The 23,192-nt window shown below is 36.2% G+C and overlaps 2 protein-coding genes across 7 annotated transcripts in view; one reads left to right on the top strand and one right to left on the bottom strand.

The window, feature by feature from the left end:
* LOC5567198 (whirlin) overlaps nucleotides 1-23,192 on the top strand; it is a 506,699-nt gene that overhangs the window by 166,843 nt on the left and 316,664 nt on the right. The gene's annotated exons all lie outside the window — the stretch shown is intronic.
* Nucleotides 1,861-2,396, bottom strand: LOC5567196. The gene has a single exon (XM_001651575.2). The coding sequence runs from the start codon at nucleotides 2,266-2,268 to the stop codon at nucleotides 1,960-1,962; it is 309 nt and encodes a 102-aa protein (XP_001651625.1). The 5' UTR covers nucleotides 2,269-2,396; the 3' UTR covers nucleotides 1,861-1,959.

Genomic DNA, 23,192 nt, shown 5'->3' with positions numbered 1-23,192 from the left:
ACGTAGCTTTTAGAAGTATCATTGAAAAATTCTCCCTAGAAGCTCCAGAAGGATGTTTTTGGTGAAATTGCCGGATTTGAATTTTCGTGACGATTTCGTCAGTAACTAATGCATTTGAAATTCCGTCCGAAATAATATATAACTTATCATAAAAGTTCGCAAAATTTTCTTCAGCACCTGACAGTTTTGCAGTTTTAATCAGAATTTCTGCCAAAAATCAGCGGAACAACCTTCTGCGAACACTTAAAAATTTTAGGCAGTACTAATCTGGACACTATAACACGTCACTGAAAATGAAAAATCCAAAAAATTATATAAACATGTGAAATATAATAGACATAAAGGCAAATTTATTCTGCAGCTTTCGAGAAATTCATACAATTATATTGGTGATTTGACATCTAACTCATGTCCTAATTCCGCAAGTTAAGTCACAGGTTTTCTGGCAACATTTTTCTAAGATATATCGAAAGAATTGTAATGACAGTTATACTAAAAATTGTTAATTTGTAGTTTATAAATACTACACGAAATCATTTAAAAAAAATCACAACATTTGCGTCCGGTAAATCGTTTCAACGGTATCCTAGGAAACTTTACTAAATATATCTTTGGGAAAAAAACATTATGGCCACGTTGATTGTTCGACTGTAGTTGATGTTGATAGGATTGGCCTTTCAGTCTTGTCAAAATTAAAAAAACTGTTATTTTATTTCATTCAACGTTTCGGTCTGTTTGGGACCTTTTTCAGGGACTCTGAAATATATTGTCTTTGGTATACATTTTTTTATGTTTATTTTTTATGTTTTTACTCCTGCCAATTTTTACAGTTCCATCAAAGACACATTAAAGACCTCCATGTCCCTTGCAGTTGCCCAAAAGTTTATGGCTCATAAGGTAATCTAGAATGCCATGAAAAGTGTACTGCGATCTGTCAAACTTGGGTACCTTTTGCACTACCGAGGGACCAAATGCAGTACTAGAAGTGGTACCCAATCTGAGCCCGAGTGTAACGGACCTGGTTCTATTATCCAGTGTGGTTCGGTAGATCCTGTAACTGTCCACCAGACAATTACTATTCTGTTACAATTACGGTTACGAGTGATGTTGAATTATAAAAAGTAAACTTCGACATTCATTTTACGCCTACGCAATTTGTCCTTGTTCTTACTCCCGTACATCCGCAACCAGTTTCGGAAGCGTACATATGGAAAACTAGTTTGGAAACTTCACAGCCCATTTTTTCAATGCCTACTCTTTACAGATGGGACTGACTTGCGATTCACGGCAGTATACAACTAGGAAATTTGTAATGTTTTTAGAGATAACTTCATATGATTTCCATGAGTACTATTAAAAAAATAATTTCAAATACCCATGGAACACTTTATCACGTAGCTCCCAAAACCCTACAAACATTTTTCTACGCAAGCCTCTATGAGCATTCCAAGAATCTCTCTTATTGCCACTAACATCAAACTTGGCACCGATCTCCGGAAAGGGGAAAAAAGTGAAATCATCTTCTGCGAAGAGTTTTCCATCACTCCCTCTTCCTATCACATCACATCAGAAACCACATCTTCGTTTCGGAAATCCGCCTCCACGACTGTGAAGTTGTTTGTTACGATACAATGGAAACAACAGTAGCACAGAAAAAAAAATGATACCCACAAGTATGACAAGTGCCTCTTGAAAAAGGTAGCTTCGTTTTTGGTGGACTCCGTGCTTTGGTTGCGGCAAGGAGGAAAACGTAATAATACGGCCGACTTTGAACGACGACAAGCCCAGCGGGGTGGAATTTTCTTTTCGCACTTTTCACGCCCACCAGAGTGGTGCTCCCATTGAGAAAAATAAGTTATGTTGCTCACTTTTTGAGTTTTTGGCATCAGTCTAGCTTTATTCTTGACAAAAAAATGAATTTCGCCTTCCGTCGAACAGATTGAACGTCTCGCAGAATGGTTATTTCGGCGGCGAGGGCATTGGGATCATGTCCAACCACGATGCGGCGGATGCTCCCGAAGAGTTTCCGGAAGCCGAAGGCAGTACAGTTTTGCACACTGCTGGAGGAAGCCACGGTTGCACCACATTTCGAAGCCAGTCGCCGAATGCGCTATCGCTGGAACCGGGTCCGGAACTGGAATCAGAGCTGGGGGCGCAGAACCACTGTATCGTTCCGGGAATGTAAGTCTGGGGTAGCGGTTTGGGAGCAGCTTTGCCGGAATGTGCGAAGAGCGCCACTGAAAGGACTACGATGGCCAGGAGTTTCATTTTGTAGGATTGACTTCTACCGTGGACACAATTTTTTGCTTAAATATTGTGGAGACTGAATGCTGCTACCGAATTGGAACGCTGACCAAACACAAACTGTGCGCTCTGGAAGCAGTTGAGTCAATGCTTGCGCAATGCTTAATTGTTCCTGTGGAATGAATAATGAATGTACCGCCCAAGATGAAGGGAACGTTAAAGATAATAATAGCGTGGGGAGCGCTTTGTGTATTTGTAAGATGTAATGCTCCAACGGAAAATTTGCACTTTCTGTGTGAGAACAAGCGATTTCACTATGTGTTCAGTTTAAGATACGTCGTTGATTTTTAAACCGATCACGCGATTGTTAGCTGGGAGTAAAGGTAGTGAGGCAAAATTCGATTTCGACTAATGTTTTGTTTTACTTTTATCAATGTAGGTATTAAATCTTTTAAGGGATACGACTGTAATTATTATATTTTAGGTTATGGGTTTCAGATTGTTATGCTAAAGAACGGATTTTACGTTTTCGTCCGACGCTTCGAACATATTGATTGCGCCTTTTTCAAGAATTTGCTCATGTTTCGTTTTCTCGTTAACATGTCTACATAATAAGCAGCATAGGTGATATTTAGTAAGTGGGCATGCCAACGAGAAAACGAAACATGAGAAATTTCTTGAAAAAAGCACAATCAATGTGTTCGATACGTTGAATGAAAACGGAAATCCGTTTTTGAGCATAACAGACTGATCGCAATAACCAATAACACTTAGCAACGTATATTTTCCGATGCAAGTATCCGAGATATAGTGATAAGGTTAGTAAAATTCAACCGAGTAGAATAAGAGCTCAACTTCTTCTTCATTTAATTCTTCTTCTTCTTCTTCTTTTTGGCACAGTGCCCCCTCTGGAACAATGTTCTGTTTCATCAGATTAGTGTTCTTTTGAGCACTTCTACAGTTATGACCAGCGTTACGCTTCAATTGGAACAAAGTCAGCGCAGTATTCTAGTATAATTTTGTCATTTTGATTTTTACCCTTCCATAAGAAGAAAGTAAAGATCGCTTAAAAAACTGACATTTGATTCGAGGCCCGGAAGGCCAAGTCTCATATACCAATCGATAGAGCTCGACGAACTGAGCACATGTCCGTGTGTGTATGTGTATGTATGTGTGTGTGTTACAAAAATTTCACTCAATTATCTCAGCCGTTTGTCAACCGATTTACACACTTTTAGCTCTAAATAAAAGCTACAAAATTTTCATTAAACGCTATATTCCCATAGAATTTCATTGCGATCGGACGTTTCGTTACAGAGTTATGATTCAAACAGTATCGTGAAGTACTAGAAAAAGCATATTCGTGTATTTTCAACTGTCTACATTTTGATCAATTTCTCAGCCATTTTTGAACCGATTCAAGTTCATCGTTTAATGGAAGCTCTAACATTCGTTCATAACCCTTCAAATTTTCATTGGAATCGGATTACTAGTTTCAGAGATATCAATGGAAGAATTTTCTAAGGTACTGGAAATTTTTTTTCTCTAAAATATTCAACTTTTTACATTTTGATCAATTTCTCAGCTATTTTTAATCCGATTTAATCTCTTTTTTCGTCGATTGAAAGCTCTGACATCATTCACAACCATATTGCAATCGAATTATAAATTACAGAGATAAAAACCATTTTGTCAAAAATCTCTAAAATTCCCTTTTTTTTAATTTAAACCTGCACATAAATCTTACCATGGGCTTCGTGGTCTTGCGGTTAGCGGAGTCAGTCGTCTAGGCGTATTGTGCCACGGAGTGTGGGTTCGATTTCCGCTCCAGTCGGTGAAAACTTTTCGTCAAACGAAAAATTCATCGCTGGGCTACTGGGTGTTTCGTGTTGTCCGTTGCTTAATGTTAGTGATCGTTCAGTCTGTGCAGGCTTTGGCTGAAGACGATGTAAATTATCTTTTATCATTTTTTAGTTTTTCGATATTATTTTACAGGATGACAACATGGGTTTATAGACCCTCTTGAACTATGATTAAAATCGTATGGAAAGTAATAAAGTCTGATATCCGCCTTTTGACATGCAGTTTCCAGGACTTTCTCGCAAACCATCAAACTATTAGGGTAGATAGAACATAGTCACAACATTCTAAAGTTTAGTTATACTGGTACAAGGTTCCAAATGAATGATGAATTATAATTATCTCAACCTGTATGGAAATGTAAGAAGGGTTCAGTCTCACCATCCGTGGATTAAGTCAGGTTTTTGCCTTTGTATATAGTGTAACAGGCACAAACACGCTACTGAGGGCTTTCGTGTTATAAAGGTGAAACCTTGCGCCTGTTTTTTTTTTAAATTTATCAGTGAAAGCGCAAACGGTTTTCTGTTTATCGTTCTACTAATATTGTATATATAAATACATATTAATGTTTTAATGAACAAAAAAACACCACAATCATTAAATTTCACACGAATAAGCAACAAAGTTAAGAACAGTCGATTTTTGAAGGTTATCAAAATCAATGGTTATTAGAAATCGGTTGAAAAATTCGACGATCTTTATTTTTAATTTCCAAATAGCGCTTCTTCAAAAACATTATCAATAAGAAGGCTCCCTGAAAATCAAGTAATGCTAACAATTTTCCAGATATCATAAGTACTATTTTGACAGAAAATTATTTGATATTTAAAAGGAACCGATATGAATACAATTTTTAGGTTTAAAGTATGTTCTAATGTTAGAACAAGTTTGATGTTTGAAAATGAAATGATGTATGAAAAGTAGTCATGGCATCAAAGAGTTGTGAATTTAGTCCCCACGTCATAGTTAAACCAAAAAAGAGAAAAATGAGTCCGGTTCAAAAAACCTCTCGAAGCACATTGAAAATCATCAAAATTGGCAAAACTGCTATAATGAATTCAAATTCACTTTCCATATATTATTTTCATAAAATCTCGTTAACTTTTTCAAGTCGACGTTAGTAACTTTTATGCGGTTTTCTTTCTAACATTTTTTCGCCGTGCACATCACTTAAATGTTGCTTGCAAATAGCTCGCGTTAACTACTAAGTGGTTCCTATCGTTTCCCACAAAAAATGTTTGACAAAATCATAAGCCTTTCATTCAGTTATTTACGACGTTTTTGTGCCTGCCTTAGTGACTATGTTTCAATCTTCTTTCATTTATTCTTGGATTCTTTGGGAAGATTATCTGAGATTATAAATCGAATCACTTAAGGATTCATCAAGAAGTTCTAAAAATTCTCCTGGGATTTTTCAGAAAATCTCTCTGAGATTCTTCCTGGAATCTCTTATTAATTCTTCCGTAAATTACTCTGGGATTATCCCAAAAATCTCTCTGAAGTTCTTCCGGTAATCCTCATGGAATCCTTTATACAAAATCTTTTCGATATTTATCAGGAAATCCCTCTGTTGCTCATTCATAAACCTATCTCGAGCTGATCCGTCCAAAAATCCTTTTTAGATTATTCTGGAAATGCTTCTGGGATTCGTTTTGCAATTTATTTATGATACTACAGAAATTGATTCGGAGAATCTTCCAAGAATCCCTGTGATATTCTACAGAAAGCCCCTTCTGGGACTTTTCCAAAGCTCTCTCGGAAAGTCCTCTTAGTTTCTTTCGGAAATCCTTCTGAAATAATTATAGTTATCTATCTCATCGCTCTGTAATTTTTCCAAAAAAAAAGAGGAAGACTTTATCTTGGATACCGAAAATTCGTCTTGGATTTTTATGGAAGTCTTCCGTATTTCATCCGTGAAAATTCCCTGGAATTCTGCAGAAAAGGTTTCTATGATTGCTTTCCAGAGGGATGAAATTCTTTAAGAAAATTCCATCCAAAATTATTTCAATCTGAAATCTTTCATGAGTGTCCTGGGAATTTTTTGGATATCTTTTTATTTCGGTTTTTCTGGTATTCTCCCGGAAATCCACCTGAAACTATGATAAAAAATCTGTTCTTTCACTGTCAGATTATTTCGTTCAAAATCTTGGAATTCTTCCGCACATCCCTATGGAATACTTTCGGAAATCCTGTCCGGAAATTCTTCCAGATATCTCTCGATTTATCAAACAATATGTTTTATGGAAATCAATACGAAATTTAAATAAAAAATCTCAGAAATTCTTCCGAAAACTCCTCAGAAATTGTTCGGAAATCCTCCTGGTCCTGTTCTAGAAATTCTTCTTCAATTCTAACGGAATCATGCTTTAGATTTTCCAGAAATCTTCCATGGAAATATCCGTTTGGAATTCTGATATTCTGATACAATCCTTTTGTGATTCTTCGGGAAATGTTTTTTTTTTGTGATTTATCAGTTAATTAAAAGTTGAAAAAAAAAATCTTCCGGACAGCCCTCCGGGGCTCCTAGAAGATACCACTGAAATTCCTATGGAAATATTTCTAATTTTGAAATTGTTCCGGAAATTCCGTTTGTTTTTTCGTAAGTCATTCTGTAGTTTTAATTATTATTCCGAATTATTCCGGAATTATTCCGGAAAATTTTCAGGAATTCTTCCGGTCATCTTAGTGAAATCTTCCAAAAACCCTTAGAATTTCCTGAAAAATGATTCCTCCGAAATAACTTCTAGGATTCTTTTGGATATCACTATGAAATACATCCAAAAACCTATTTGAAATTCTTACATAGATCCTCATGGGACTCTTTCAGATTTTTACGGAAAGCCATAAGTAATTTATCCAGAAATCCCCCCAAAATTCATGCAGAATCTCTCTGTGATTCTTTCGCAAATTATCCCAGAATTCTTCCAGAAATTCTTCTACAATCCCAAAGAAATTCCCAGAAGGATTTTCAGAAAAATACATGATAGATATTCGGAAGATTCGTAGAATTATTGTCTGGAGAATCCCAATGTTAGTACCACAAGAACACCAGCACGATTCACGGTAGAATCGCACTGAAACTTCCGGTAGCATCCGTGAATGATATCTGGATGATTTAGTATTTCCGGATGAATCTCAAAAGGTTTTACGGAAGAGCAGGAATAATTCTAGGAAAAAATCTGTGAGTATCTTTCGAAGATATTATGAAGCCTTCCAACAGGATTTCCGGAAGATTCCTAGGGAGATACTCGATAGAATTAAAAACATTTCTATGAAAATGTGGACAACCCTTTATTTTCAATAACACCAAACATAGGGCCTTACTAGAACTAGCAAACTTTGTAGAAGACCGTTCTCGTCTAATGTTTCATTCTAAAGCTCAAAATGCATCTTTCCGCGTAAAACTAATTTCTGGACTACTGTGCAGCATAGTGTAGTGGTAATAGTGATACACGCCGAAGACCTGGGATCGAATCTCATCCACGAGATAGTCACTTGACATTCATGCTAAGGTGACGTCTTTTTTTCTGAAGGGAAATAAAGTGGTTGGACTAGGGTCGAGACTAATAGCATCATAACCATTGAAGATGGTTCACAATATGAAGAAAACGACCAACGATGCTTGTTTATCATTGGTGTTTTTGATCTTCACAAGCAGAAGAGTGTCAGTTTTAGGAAAGTGAGGATCAATAAGGTTCATGTAATTACAACAATATAATATTCGGCAGCGCTTCCCTCAAACATTCGCAACACGAGCGATAATCCGAATGTCGGAAAGAAAAATGTCAGTTGAATGCTTCTGACCATGATAGCTTCGCTAGGAAACGTTAGGGGTACTGGGGGTAATAAGCCCATAGGGGGCAAAACTCGCCACCCTTGATTTGGACGAACGATGTGTTTTAGGATGTTTTTTTCTATCCTTGATCATAGAAAATGGATAAAAATGCTTCTATTAATATATTTTTATGTGTTTTTCCCAAAAATATCGTTCAAAACGTATAAAAACGTTTTTCGCTATCCCCAGTCCCCCTACGGTTTTGTTTGTTGCTGTCAATTCCCGAACTGAGCGCTACTTTCACTGTAGGGGGACTGGGGGTAGTTCGCCCACGTTAAGGAAAACAGCGATTTTAGATGTGAAAAACATTGTTTTATGCTCTTTTTTATTTATGGTCGGATAAACAAACATGTTTTCTTTTAAATAGTAGAAACAGCTATCCATTTTAGCTTTTCTGGGGTTTATAAATTAATTTTTAAAAATGCTTGCTTAACTGCATATGTATTGTTTTGCGGGGTAAAATGCCCCGCTTCAGTCCGGCGTTAGCCGTTCTGTAAACGTACGCACACAATCATGCTTGTTTATAGGTTGCATACATCCGGGCGTTTGTTCTGATGTTATTGCTCAATAATAGCATACATGCTGATGCGAAAAATGTACATTTGTAAGGTTCCAATTTGTGCGTAACTTCAACGTGGCATTACGTTTGGTAGAATTTGAATTCAAACGGCTGTTTTGGTGTTATGAAATAGGGGTGGGCGTTTTGCCCCCAGAGTTGATTAAAGTTTAGGTCCTTCGTGAAACTTTCTTAGGGCAAATTTAACATATTTTTTGCATGTAATACAAACTATGACAGTGCACAAGTTGGCTCTCGGCGATAGTTTCAAAAATTTGGTTATTTATCGACCTAAAAAATGAGTTTGAAAATCGCACAAAATTGCAACGAAAACAGCGAAAAACGTTTTTATACGTTTTAAACGATATTTTTGGGAAAAACACATAAAAATATATTAATAGAAGCATTTTTATCCATTTTCTATGATCAAGGATAGAAAAAAACATCCTAAAACACATCGTTCGTCCAAATCGAGGGTGGCGCGTTTTGCCCCCTATGGGCTTATTACCCCCAGTTCCCCTATGTGTCAAACAATTCTCGCGTTCAGTATCATAAGGGCGTAACTGCCAGGGTGGGTGTACGGCTGTCAACCCCAAACAAAGCTCGCCTAACAATCATCTCTCGGGCGGGCCGGCCCAAACAGCACAGGTCGAAACGCGGGCCATGCCAGGCAGCAAATGCTGATGCATTTCAACACTCAAACAGCGGGATGCCTAGCAGCGTTGTGAGCCAAACGAATACACCCACAAAACATGAACGGTAGGCGCACCTCGTTGCGTATACCCCCCCTGGTAACTGCAGTGATCGATTTCTCTTCATCGATTTTCTCTTTGGCTGATTACTCGGCCGGATGACTATTTTGAACTGCTTTCTTCGATTCACTCATCATCCTTCCTCATCTTGCATTGCAAAATGTGACGAAAACCATTTTATTTTATGTACTAACCTAAAGAGAAAATCGACGAAGAGAAATCGATCAATGCAGATACGTCTGTATGATGCTAAGCGCGAGAATTCATGTAGTTTATGATCCAATGTGTCTGGATCAGTGAATGAAATTTTCGCGGAAATGAGACGAAAATAGGCATTTTTTAGCAACTCGACAATTCGTTGCCGCTTTTATCTTCGAGAAACTTATTTCGTGAACAGCTATAATTGTTAACTAAGTACTGATGAAAAGCCAAGATCGATCCAATCATCTCCACTGATCCAAATTTATCGGCTCTAAACTTATCGCGATAATTATCAAAAGGTAAATAATGAAAAATATTGCCACCAAAATGCTAAGCCTGCTCAACGCAGCGCATGTGTTAAAACTACACAGAATGAGGCAACTCTCTGGCTGAGTGAAAATTGTGTGTGAGTCGCACTCATACTATGTGTAACCGATGTGTTGGCCATTGGCTGTGCGCGGATCGATGTAAATGGAACTGTCAGTCATCTCCCACGCGACAGCAAACAGTTGGCCATTGGTAGGATGCGAAGTTTTCCGGGATTTTTCTAGCGAAAAGGCCAAAGATGGTCGCAAATATGGGAGTTTTTTCCCCATTTGCTTCCACTTTGGCTATTCGAATGAAAAAATCTCTGAAAACTTTAAAATTTGAATGTATTTTCAATGTTTTCAGAAGCAAAAACAAAAATGGAAGCGTATTCCGCATTCCAAGCGTTCCTCCTCTGTGCGCATTTCACTCATTCGGTTTGTTTACCACCGTTTGCACAGAACTGTGTACAGCCCCCTTTGCACAGAATCTGTGCTGCATGAAGAGAGGCCGATTTTGTGTACCCGGCACTCATTTTTGAGCGGATGAAGTTTAGCGTGAACGGGATTCGGACGATTTCACCGCGTTCATTTCTCGCAGTGTTGGACGAGTGTGATATTAGAGGTTAGAGCGATAGGCTTATGATTATCGTCGTGACCGATAATTTCACTCCTTGGTGTCAGATGACATTCAGCCCTCGTGTCAGATGACATTCAATTGACATACTTTGTTTTTTTCGATGTTCATTCTACCGCTCGTGCTGTGTGTGAGAGGTGGCGATAGCGGATGAATGCGGAGGAATAAAATGACTACTGACTACTGGCAACGAAACGAACGTCGTGCAAGTGTCGAATGTTTGCAGCACTGCCCTGGATGAACTAGCCGAGGGCTAAAACCTCGTTAATAAGAATAAAAAGAGCTACTAATTCAAAGCATATGTATGTTTGGTTCATAAACTAATTTTCTTCAACAATTAAAAATTATGGGTAAGCACGTTTTGCATGCTCTGATTTAATTTTGATTTTGAACAAATTTGATGTAAAAAAACACTTTTCATAAATTTAATTTTGAAGAGAATATACCAAAAGTTTCAAAATAACAAAGTTATTGTGATTTAATTGAAGGTCTTATATTATAACTTCAAAATTTACCTTCAAGTGACTTGCGTCACCTCTAAATCTTAATATTTTTTGGCTTAAACTTTGAGGTTTCTCTTTTCCTGTGATTTGATTTCAGAAGAGCGCACGAGTTTTTGGTGTTGAGAACTTTCGAAAAATAAGTCGCACCCTAATGCGCAGCAATTGAGCATCGCTTTGTTGAGAGTCGTGGGTTAGAATCCCGCTGGTCGAGGATCGAGGGCAGGGATGTTTTCTTGACTTCACGGTACATACAGTATCTTCGTGATTATATGGCAAAAATGGTCATTTGGGATAGAGAAATCTCAGTTTGTAACTATGGTAGTGCTCATGAGCATGAGGAAAGATGTATGCTTTGTAGAAGCACTCAGTGGCAAGAACAATCGAAGTTGCACAGAGATTCAATGAATAGGGCTCGGGCAAACCATTCACATTGTGTATAAATCGAGAGCCCAAAACTCAAAAGACAATAACTTCGCCGACGACCATGTCCACACGGTCATCTGGGAAGGGAAGGAACCATGGTTACTAAAGAACGAATATATACGCTAAGAAAAGTTATCCAGAATTGAGTACAACTCACAGTTTTCTGGACCAACACATAATTTGTGTAAATTTCACAAGTTCCTCAAAATCGCACCTGTGCAGAAGACTTCTTCATTTTCATTTAAAGCTCTTCGTCACAGAAAAAAGCACCACAATCAAAGTCCAAAATTGGAAATCAAAGACAAACAAATAAACCTACTCTGCCACAAAAATACTCTACCACAAGCAGCTGTCGTTCGGTTTGTGCTTCCATGCTGGAAAGTTGCCCATTGTTTGTAAATAAAAATTCTTGAATTAAATTCCTTCCTCTCATCATCCACTACGTGGTTGTCCTCACCATCAAAGTCGTTTGTGCCATCATTCGTCACATCCGGAAGAACCGTCAGCCTTCGATTGTCATTACGCCGTTGCTCACGTCATCCGTTGTCGTCGACGTCGTCTTCGGCAGAGTGTCGGCCAGAGGTTCCCAAACTTTTTAAGATCACAACCAGAACAAAAACTGAGTGTACAAATTTTCTTAAGTGTAATTTATGTGTGTTATGATATAAATAGGTTTGAAACGTTCGTCGCTTCAGGCCGCAGTGGCGCACAGTGTGGAAACCCCGGCTGTAGGCCATTGCTTCCGAACAGACGGCCTTATTGCCAGCCCATACGTCACAGTCTGCTGCTGGTGTTGGCGTGAAGGTTTAGTACCAAATGGTTAAGACAGCGTCGTTGACGATGACGAGGACAACTCCGCTTAAATAAGGCACTAAACGATGGATGTTTGGGTTGGTGCCAGCAGCACTAGTAGAGTTCTCGTCTTGGGGCCAAGGATCAGGAAAGTGCCATATTTTCGTCACCAGCCTCACTGACGTGTGAGGCCTGAGACGTAAGGAGCTAAACGATGTCGTCCAATAGCACTTTGGTGGTGTTTTTTAGTCCCACGCTCTATGCAGCACTGTTGGTTTAAGTTTTCCTGAGTTTTCTAGTGCTTCATATTGAATAAAGCCAGCCCCGTTTCAGAAGACATCTGACGAGTAGCTTGAGTTATGTTGGCAAAATGAAACACGACTTGCGGAATAGAAAGCATTATCTTTAGTGTTTCCATAAATAAGGTAGACGAACTGGAAGAGACAGCGTGTGAGTAACGAAATTATTCATCAATATTTGATGTGTTTTTTCGTAACTTTAATAAATGACGTTTGAATGAATTTTTAAAGAAAAATTGCTGCAGCAGAGTTTTTGAAAATACTAAAATGTTGCGTACCAATACATTTTCGATATATATATATATAAATTATTTTTTTTTTATACATATTACAACATCTTCATTATTATAAAACTTTTTTTTATATCTAGAATTACTGGAAAAAAAAAAATATTCTCAATTTTTGCAACCTAATTTGAGAATCATCAGCTATTATAGGACATGCAATTCTTACAGTTAACCTAAAGTTAACCAATAAAACCTTTACATCATCTTCCTAATGTGTTTATACTCTTAAAAAACATTTTAAAATACATATTAACTGCTTCATTTTTAAGTGGACCTTTAACGATACCTAGACAGTTCTTCATATTTCTATTTGATGTTCTTGTATAACTTTTTTTTTGAATATTTTAATATAAATAGATCATATACTACATAAGATGTATATATTACAGAAAATAAGCTTGAATAGAAAAAAATCTACCCTATGCTACATAAAAAAAGGTCTTTGGTGTTACTTGTTACTTTTTGTTGCCATGTAAAATTGCCTAGTGCATCGAATTGAGTGCTGCTGTCGATACAATTTTCAACATTATCCATTTGACCCCTAAAAGAAACGTCTTCCAATTCATTTTGAATTCAAAGATTCAGCTGAAAGAATATGTTTACGCATAGCACAAAAGTTTGATGCACAATGCGAATCAAGACTAATTTTAAGCTTCATTCGTTGACCAAACATTGAAAAAAAAAAAACTTTTGTTAACTTATTTACAGTTGCTTTTATTTCTCGATTCCGTTGATCAGCGCCATTAAACCGGCCATGAACCAATATGACCCGTGGTCATGCAACTTCCTCTACGAATGAAACAAACACCCAGTAGTGCACAGAACAAATGGCAGCTTTCATCGACTATCATAGGAGGAAATGCCACCCAACCAGCCACCCAGCATAGTGCACTGGAAGGAGCCAGTGTAAACTATTTTCAGTTAGTAGCTGCTAATGAAAGGAACAAATGCTCAAATTGAATGAGAAATGAATTCCAGCACGAACTACCGGGTGATACCTACTGTGTTTTTAGAGGGCAGTCAGCACCCACATTATTTTCAATTTCAATGTTGGCGCAATCGGCATGGGTGTAGTTAGGGGTTCCATCAGATTTCATTCGAATTTTCTATTACTTTTTCTTCCACAGAGACTAGTGGAGTCGAAATTGCTTCACAGTCCATTTTTTTTTTAAATAATGGGTCCATTTTGTATCTTGGAAGATTCCAGATTTCTAAGGCCTAAGGCTGAAAGCCTCTATAATAAAGAAAATCAAAAATCAATCCCTCGTTTTTTAAGTTTGGGCACATTGCTTTAAACTTTGGGCACTGGTTGGAATTCATTGATCATATTCTTACTTACAGTTTCTTCCAGTGATCATGCATTGGGTCAGTTTGTACTATCAATACTATTCTGCGGCTAAGATCTAAGTCAAAAACATTTGAATAATTATTAAAGCAAGGGTCGTCAACAATCTCAGGTTATAGAAGCTTTCATCAAACAGATATTGAACTCGATGTCTGCATGATAAAATTTGAAGGTATGCTTCCAATTCCTCTCTGGTAAGGTGAAAGTAACAGATGAAAATCATGTTCAAAGCGAAAAACTGAGTCTAACTATATTGTACAACACAAGTAATGAATAACATTTATGTTTCATTCCTGTTTTCTATGTAAAAACTATCATAACACATGATTTGACGATTTTCGCATCTTTATGGGCCTTACTGTAAGCCTTAAATTTGAAAATATCTAATTTTCTCCGAGAGGACATTTTCTAATTTTCAGGGTGCGAAAGAAACCTTTAGGGGCAACAAAAATATGAGGTGCATGCAACTTTGATTATAATCCAAATATTGATCCCGTGAGTCAATTGAGAAATGGAACGTCGACTCATGGAGGTTTGACTTAATCGGAAAGTTTTGCGAGAATAAACTCAGTTCTATATGGAATTTTGATAGATGCTGAGACATTCAAACAAATCCTAGTGTTGTTGTTATAAGTGTTTTCTATGTTAATATTTTCATCTTGTATCAAGCAGTTGCGAGTTAAAAAAATGATGTTTATTCACAGTCATAAGTGACCTCAGAAGCTTCAGTATAAAACTGTTTCAGAACAAATTATCACTGGTGGGTCGCAAGGAATACGATTGTTGACTAGGTGGGTCGCGCAACTAAAAAGTTTGGGAACCTATGCTCTAAGTGAACCAATAGAAATTTCCTCAGGTGTTTTTTTCAGGAGTTGTTTTTAATGTTCTCTCCGAATAACTTGTATTTTTCAAAGAGTTCTTCCAGAACTTCTTCAATATGTTCAATCAAGTATATTGCTTTAAAAGATAAGCTAGGTTTTACAAGTTTTGTAGAAACATTTGTTGCAAAGATTCTTCAAGAGTTCAGCTAACACAGCGTAACAAAAATTACATTTTTGTTTGTCTCAAGGATCGAATTATTATCTCTAGTTGCTTTGGGGTTGCCGTTCTCAGAAATTTACCTGCGCGTCACAATTTTTTGCTGCAGGTCACCAAATTTGTATAAAACACTGTTTCATTGATGTTTACATGGAATTTAATGTATGTTTTATCAAATGTTTGTGACATAATCTATCAAATATACACAATGGAATTTTAGCCTTCATTTCAGATATAATTTAGTTGAAATAACACGATTAAATTTAGTGATGTTTTCAACATATTTGCAACCTCTATACAAAATTCTTCGTATTTTTATATGGCAAAACACAAGACGTTTATAGACCATCAAAAAATAACTTCTGAGCATCGAAAGTATAACAAACATTATTGATGAATATTGTTATACATATGTGGCAAATCAGGCAAATAAATTGTCATACAAACTGAAATAGTCAAACTCTGCATTTTCAAGAGTCAATATCTCAAAAACTAGACTTGCTATGATATTTTTGAAAACGACAATGGTTTTAACAGCCCTCAACTAAGTAAATAACGGTATTTTGGTGCTTGAGACAAAAACGTGTGACGCAGTGTAATTTGTATAATTTATCAACGGATGCTTTTAATATTACGACTAGAATTTTTTTAGGAGTTACACTCGCAGTTTGTAGGACACTATCAATATTTTCAAAATCAAAAATTCTCAAAAGAATTCCAAGAAGCTCATTTAATTTTGTGAATTTCTCATGTACTTCATCAAGCATTCACCGATATTTTTTTTTTTGGAAGTTCTTGAAAAAGTGCACCCAATAATTACCCCAAAAGCCAAAAGCTTCAAAATATCTCTTAGTATTATTTCTTGATTTTGTTTCCTTAAATTTCATCCAGGATTATTTATCAGTTAACATCAATTAACTTTTGTAAGAATATTTGATGAAGAGAATCAAAAAAAAAAGGACTAATTGTTTATCTCTTGACAGATACGCATACGCATACTACCTTTTTTTTTTAAATTTTCGATTAGGGGAAGTGGTGGTGAAATAAATACCTTAAAAAAAACATCTTGAGACATTTTCGCTGCGACCGGTCCACTATTTGTTCAAATTTATGCTTATTCGAAAGCTCCTGTCGAGTAAGTAAAGGGGATTTTTTTTTTTATTACCGTACGGGTTTGGGCCGAAGGGTCTCAGATTTTCATGAAACTTTTTCCACAGGCAGGGCTCATGGATATATGAATAAAAAAAAATTGAGAAAAATTCAGGGTCGCCTATTTTTCCGGAAAACTCAGGTGGAAATTTTTTGTTTTCCCTTGACACTACTTACTTTAAAAAATCATAACTCAAGAACGAAGCGTCGTAGAAACAAAGTTTTTATATGAAATTTTAAGCAAATTTTCTCAAAAATCAAAAAAAAATATGAAAAAAAGTTTTTATATGAAAATTTAAGCAATTTGATGGAATGCACTTATTTTTCGTTTTTGAGTTATGGCCAATTTTGTAAAAAATGTCCAGATGTGTCATATAAGACTTTTCTTTGAAAAATCATAACTCAAGAACGAAACATTGTAGAAACAAAGTTTTTGTATGAAAATTTAAGCAAATTTTCTCAGAAATCCAAAAAAAAATATGAACTGGAAAAAGTTTTCCACAAAATTTTCCACCGTTGGGGAAATTCATAAAGAAAAGCTGGAAAATCTATGCCCGAACTCGCGGAAATTTAAAAAAAAAATATTTTTAAGAAAGAAACTTTATAAACTTCAATTCTGGTAACTTTAAGGATGTACTTTTCTTTAGTTCCTGATCCATGGTCAATTTTGTAAAAAATGCAAAGATTTGTTTTCAAAGAAAAGGCTAATATGGTCATTTTTCACAAAATTGACCATAACTCAGGAACAAAAAAAAAGTACATCCTAAAAAATACTAGAATTGAAGTTTATAAAGTTTCCTTCTCAAAAATATTTTAATAAAAAATTTCCGCGAGTTCGGGCATAGATTTTCCAGCTTTTCTTTATGAATTTCCCCAACGGTGGAAAATTTTGTGGAAAACTTTTTCCAGTTCATATTTTTTTTTTGATTTCTGAGAAAATTTGCTTAAATTTTCATACAAAAACTTTGTTTCTACAATGTTTCGTTCTTGAGTTATGATTTTTCAAAGAAAAGTCTTATATGACACATCTGGACATTTTTCACAAAATTGGCCATAACTCAAAAACGAAAAATAAGTGCATTCCATCAAATTGCTTAAATTTTCATATAAAAACTTTGTTTCTACAATGTTTCGTTCTTGAGTTATGATTTTTCAAAGAAAAGTCTTATATGGCACATCTGGACATTTTTCACAAAATTGGCCATAATTCAAAAACGAAAAATAAGTGCATTCCAAAAATATCAGTGATTAAAGCTTATATAATTACCTTCTCGAAAATATTTTTTTGAAAATTTTCCACGAGTTCGGGCATAAATTTTCCGGCTTTTCTTTACGAATTTTCCCAACGGTGGAAAATTTTGTGGAAAACTTTTTCCAGTTCATATTTTTTTTGGATTTTTGAGAAAATTTGCTTAAATTTTAATATAAAAACTTTGTTTCTACGATGCTTCGTTCTTGAGTTATGATTTTTCAAAGTAAGTAGTGTCAAGGGAAAACAAAAAATTTTCACCTGAGTTTTCCGGAAAAATAGGCGACCCTGAATTTTTCTCAATTTTTTTTTATTCATATATCCATGAGCCCTGCCTGTGGAAAAAGTTTCATGAAAATCTGAGACCCTTCGGCCCAATTTGTACGATAATAAAAAAAATCCCCTAAAGCAACTGCATTCGGTAGGTCAAATTGACAGAGCTAGAATTGAAGCAGTTTTTGACGATCTCTCGGTTTTTGACAACTCTTGGCTCACTTAAACTTATGATTCAAAAATTTCTTCATCAACCCCTTTACAATAACATGGATTTGAAAAGAGAAAACATAGGAGCTTTAGTTGCAAAAATAAAAATATTTTGCGGTTATTGAATTTGGTCGCTACATTGGCTTTTATAGGAAAAAATGACTTTTCATGGTGTTTGCAACCACCTATATAAAAAAGTTTTTGCATCATTAGGAAAATGAGCTAGTTTTACACAAAATATAAAAAATCAATGATGTTTGTTATTTTGATCAACAGTAATGTGCAATTTTGTAAAATATTTCTCATTGCTGTGGTGCAATCTGCGGTCAAATAATGGTACTATTGCGAAAGATTTCTCAAAAAACTCCTGCAAAATAGGAACATTAAATTCATCATGAGCTCTTTTTGGAATTCCTTCAGGAAAAAGTTTCATGAATTTAGAATTTTATCCGAAAATGCTCATCTTGTTTTATCAAGAATAACTCGAAAATTGATTAAGTAGTTTTTTAGAAATACTGCAGAATTTCTTTTAGGAACTTTTCTAACCATTTTTCTTATTATTTCTTAAAGGTAAACACAGATAAATGATAGTCATACTTGAAAGAAGCATTTGATGACGCCAATGTGAAATGTTCTAGATTAACTTTGTTGAAAATCAAAAGAAATATAATACTGAAACTTCTCTAGAATTATTTACCATATGAACTGTTGAAAATTTTATAAATCTCTATGACAAGTTTTGAGAAATTTTTTGATAAGTCCTTAAGGCAGCGTCCACAAACATAACCATAACCTTTATGGAGTCTGGAATCCCAGTGGTAATGCTAGGAATGCAGTGTGGATCCTGGTATTGCAATGTGGATCCTGATGTTTCAGTCTGAATCCTACGGTTTCATTGTGGATCCTAGGCTTCTAATGTGGACATTGGGATCCCAGTGTGGATTGTTGTATGTCAGTGAGGATTCTGGGACTGTAGTGTGGATCGTTGTGTGTCAGTATGGATACTGGGATTCCAGTATGGATCCTGGGAATCCATTGTGCATCTTAGGACTCCAATGTGGATCATGGGATTCCCGTGTGGATGCTGGGATTCCAGGTTGGATCCTGAGTTTGTAGTGTGGATCCTGGGATTTCTGTGTGAGTTATGGGATTCCTTTTATCTAAAACTACCTTAAGATATTTTTCTCTAAGAATTCTTCGTCAGGTTTTCCCAAAATAAATTCATCCAGGAACGCCTTCAAAAATATGCTAAGGAAATTTTACAGAAATAATTGGAGGATATTATTGAAAAATTAAAACAACCGGTGGATATTTCTAAACTAAATCCTAGGGATATCTCTGATTGTGGTAAAATAGATGATACTACAAGGGAGAAGCTTTTTAAAGTTCTCCGGATTTCTTCTAGACTCTTTGGAGAGTCTTGAGTAAGCATCCCGTGAAACTGATGAAGTAATTATTGAAAAATTAACCCAACTGCATAATTATATGTAGGATTTTCTAGTGGAAATCCCTGGAAATTCTAAAGTGGAACTTATGGAGGAAGCACAGAAATAGTTGATGTAGTATTTTGTGGCCTTAAACCCTAAATGAACTAATAAATTGAAAAGTCTATTGAGAATGTAACAATTCCTGTGATAATCTGTGGTGTAATGCCTGAAGGAGTGATTCTTGAATTACATTAAATGATACTGCTAAAATTGACATGAAAGCTTTTCTTGTTTAATTTCTTTAGAAATTTTCTACACGAACGTTTTCAAACCTGGACTAAACCTATGTATAATTTCTCGTATTTCTTGTAGGAGGAAAATTTCTGTAGTTATGAGGCTGAGACAGTAATTTCTGGAATATATTTTGCTATTTGCATACATTTTAGTTTGTTAAAAACTGAATTTCTACTGCTATAGGAAATATGCTTCATGATTTTGGGGCCCCTAGGAACCCGGGGCCCGGTGCAGACCGCACCTACCACACCTCCCTAGCTACACTACTGCAGAAAGCATTATGGTGGGAGGGTGAGAGGAAGGCGGTCACGCTGTCGAAGAGACTACAGTGAAATTCAAGATTTTTGCAAAAATCTTTATAGGAATCTCACAAAGTTGCATGAAAAAGTACCTGGAATAGCTAAACGCTAAATCTGCAATCTTACATAAAGAATCCCGTAAAGCATTATTTCAAAAATTGCTAAGCAATTTACGCAAAAATTACTTCGTGAAAATTATTGGGAGAGTGCAACTTCTTGAGGAATTTCTGAGAAGGGCAATGGTAGAAGATGTACTTAGTGAAGTTCCAGTTCATATACTTGGCAAACTTATTAGACGCAATTTCTATAAGAATATCACGAGAAATCACTGAAGATGTCCATTAACAAACTTTACAAGGAAGAGAATAAAGAAAAGTGATTCGAGAGATTACATGAATAGTAGAGTTCCCAAACATGTCATTTAAGACAAAAATACTCTTAGGAATGCCTATAAACTTCCTGATTCGTTATTTGGTAAACCTCTTGGAATAATTCATGAAGCATTTCCTTGTGTTTTTTAGAAAGTTCTATCAGGATCTCATAAGGACTGTTCATTTTATAAAGTGATTTTTTTTTTTATTAACGAGATTTTTAGCCCTGGGTTAGTTTATCTTGCTACTAATGGCTTTACTTCCCTTCCGAAGGAAGAAGTCATTATAACCTTTTACGTCATAAGTGACTATCTTGAGGATGGGATTCGTTCCCAGATCCGTGAGAGGCGTAAGTTCTTACACACTACACCAGGTCCGTCTCCATCGAGATGCTCTGCTTTTACTCGGAGCAGCTCTGTAGCTTCGTAACGCATTCATAATTTAGTTTATCATTTTTTTTTGTTTCGGTCAAACGGCACTCAGCCAAATGACCCTTTCGGTTAAATGGCGTTCGGACAAACGGCATTCGACCAAATGGCCCATAATCGTAAACGCGGACATTCAATTTCAATTATTTGATTGTTTTTCAAACAAACTCTTGGAAATATCGGAAATCTCTAGAACAAGTTTTGAAGATCTTTTATAGAAATCCTTAGGAGATTTCCAAAGCGAAATATCTTGAGTAATTGTTAAAATCTTTGAAGGAAACCAATTAAATTGCCTGGAAAAATAAAAAAAACATCTGGAAATTTTTGAAAAACCTACATGAAGAATCCCGTGAAGCAGTATTGCATAAATTACTAAGGAAGTATGCAAAAACTTCTTTACGAAAATTACTGGAAGAGTAAGGTAGGTGTACCAGTATTCAACACCCTAAGGAAATATATATGATTTTATAAATCAATCAAAAAGCTACCTGACACTATCGTTACGAAATAAACGTTAAACGAAAGGTTTCAATCCATTTTTACAGGAAAACTAAAACAACTGGAACAACTGGTCAGAAACTTTCTTGTGTTGAAATTTGGGATAGCGAATACAGAAACACTTGCACCAGCATTCGCCATGTTTTTTGGCCCCTAATTCGCCATCTGCAGTTATTTCTTATGGAGAGTGGTAATTCATTATAGAAGTTGTCATCTAGGAGTTGTCAAAGATATTGCTGAACAGTTTTTTGCCCACAAGCTGCTTTTGATCAAAAGCTTGCTAGAGAAAATTCAAGAAAAACGAGTTTTTAAATAGATATTTGAAGAAGTTTACAGAGTAATACAGGGCAGATTTTTTGCAGGTATATCATGAGTAAGCTGCCTGTAGAAAAAAGAAAGATACGATTAAAAAGAAGACGAAACTCCGATTTGTGGTAGAATCCTTGCCAGATGCATTCGAATGATTTCTGGTAAGATCTTTTGCAAAAAAAAATTAAACCCAAATTGATCTTCGTAGTTTAAATTATTCTATTTTCCAAGGCTGAAGTCCCTGAACCAGGCATTGAATTCTGAGAAAATTCAGAATATCTCTAACATAACGCTCTCTATAGTAATCATGATCCGCAACAAATCATGAGAACCTGTTTATCATCTTTTGCTACAACTCTGATTAGATCGATGATCGGGATAATAGTGCATGATGAAAACCCCATCTAAAAAAGCTCCAAATCGTGGGGCACTATTGCTATCACATGTTAGGGGATTGTTTATCATGTCAGTAAAATAAAACTCCTACCCCCGATGGTAAATAGGCGAGAAAAATGCGTTTTATCATCGCTCTCTCTTCGGGGTTCTCTTTCACAGCTGTTATTTATCAAGCTTGTTGTAATTTCGCATTACATTGCCGATCATGAGCCAATACTGATTAGATGTTTTTGTTTGCTTGCTTCTGTCTTGCTTTTATTCTGCAATGCCTGTTCTGAACGATCTTTGAGAAGTTATTTGGCTAATGTCTGATTTTAAGTTGGACTCTAAGAATTATCTAAAAAAGATTCTCATTATTGATACAAATTTGAAGTCTGAAGTCAAACTTGCAAAATATTAACAGTCGTTATAAACCAGTTAATTTTCATTTTTCCGTCTATTAAGGGACAGGAGGCATGCCGCCCCCTTACCCTTTTTTGGCTACAACCATGGCAATCGCATGATCTGAAACTGTATTTAAACGCTCACGACTGCCTGACTGGGTTCGGCTTGCTGCTGTGGCGAAGTGCATTTGTTTGTATAATTGTTAGCTTTTGCCGCACAACTGGACGCGGTGTGCCATTCTCAATTAGAATCATTTTGAGGTTGCTGCCAGTTTAATGACTGGAGAAGAGTCATAAGTTATGTTTGTTCATTTGTTCCCTCAACTCGTAGTTTTCCTCCACAGGTATGTCCTCGCTGACCTAGTTTCCTGAGCAGGCTGAAAGCATATAATTTCCACCAATCATCAATGATGACATGCTGACAAGCTGGTGCCAACAACCTGGGAGTCGAATAACCACAACCGATCGCTATATTTTACTTCCCATTGAACTTTTTGACAGTTATTCCACTTTAATGGTAATTGAAAATCGAAATCCGTTCGTACCGCTGGAACCCAGGGTGAAAAATTACATTTCCGTGAATCGATTTTATTTATCCATAAATTATTCGCTCCTTCGTAGCCGAAATCTTCTCCCACTCCTTCTCACTGTAGATATGGATAGTGGACTGTGTGTGTCGTAAAGGCAACAACTCGATTCCCGGCATCATCCGTGTGGGGCCATCCTACACTCACGCTATTTAATATCCTAGCAGCAGACACGGCAGCCATGGATGGGTCCGAAAACATCTGTTACCGTCCTCTGTTGCCGCCACCTGCCGATGTCATTG

Source organism: Aedes aegypti, chromosome 3 (genome assembly GCF_002204515.2).
Source record: "Aedes aegypti strain LVP_AGWG chromosome 3, AaegL5.0 Primary Assembly, whole genome shotgun sequence".
NCBI lineage: Eukaryota > Metazoa > Arthropoda > Insecta > Diptera > Culicidae > Aedes > Aedes aegypti.
This window is presented reverse-complemented; position numbering and strand designations above follow the sequence as displayed.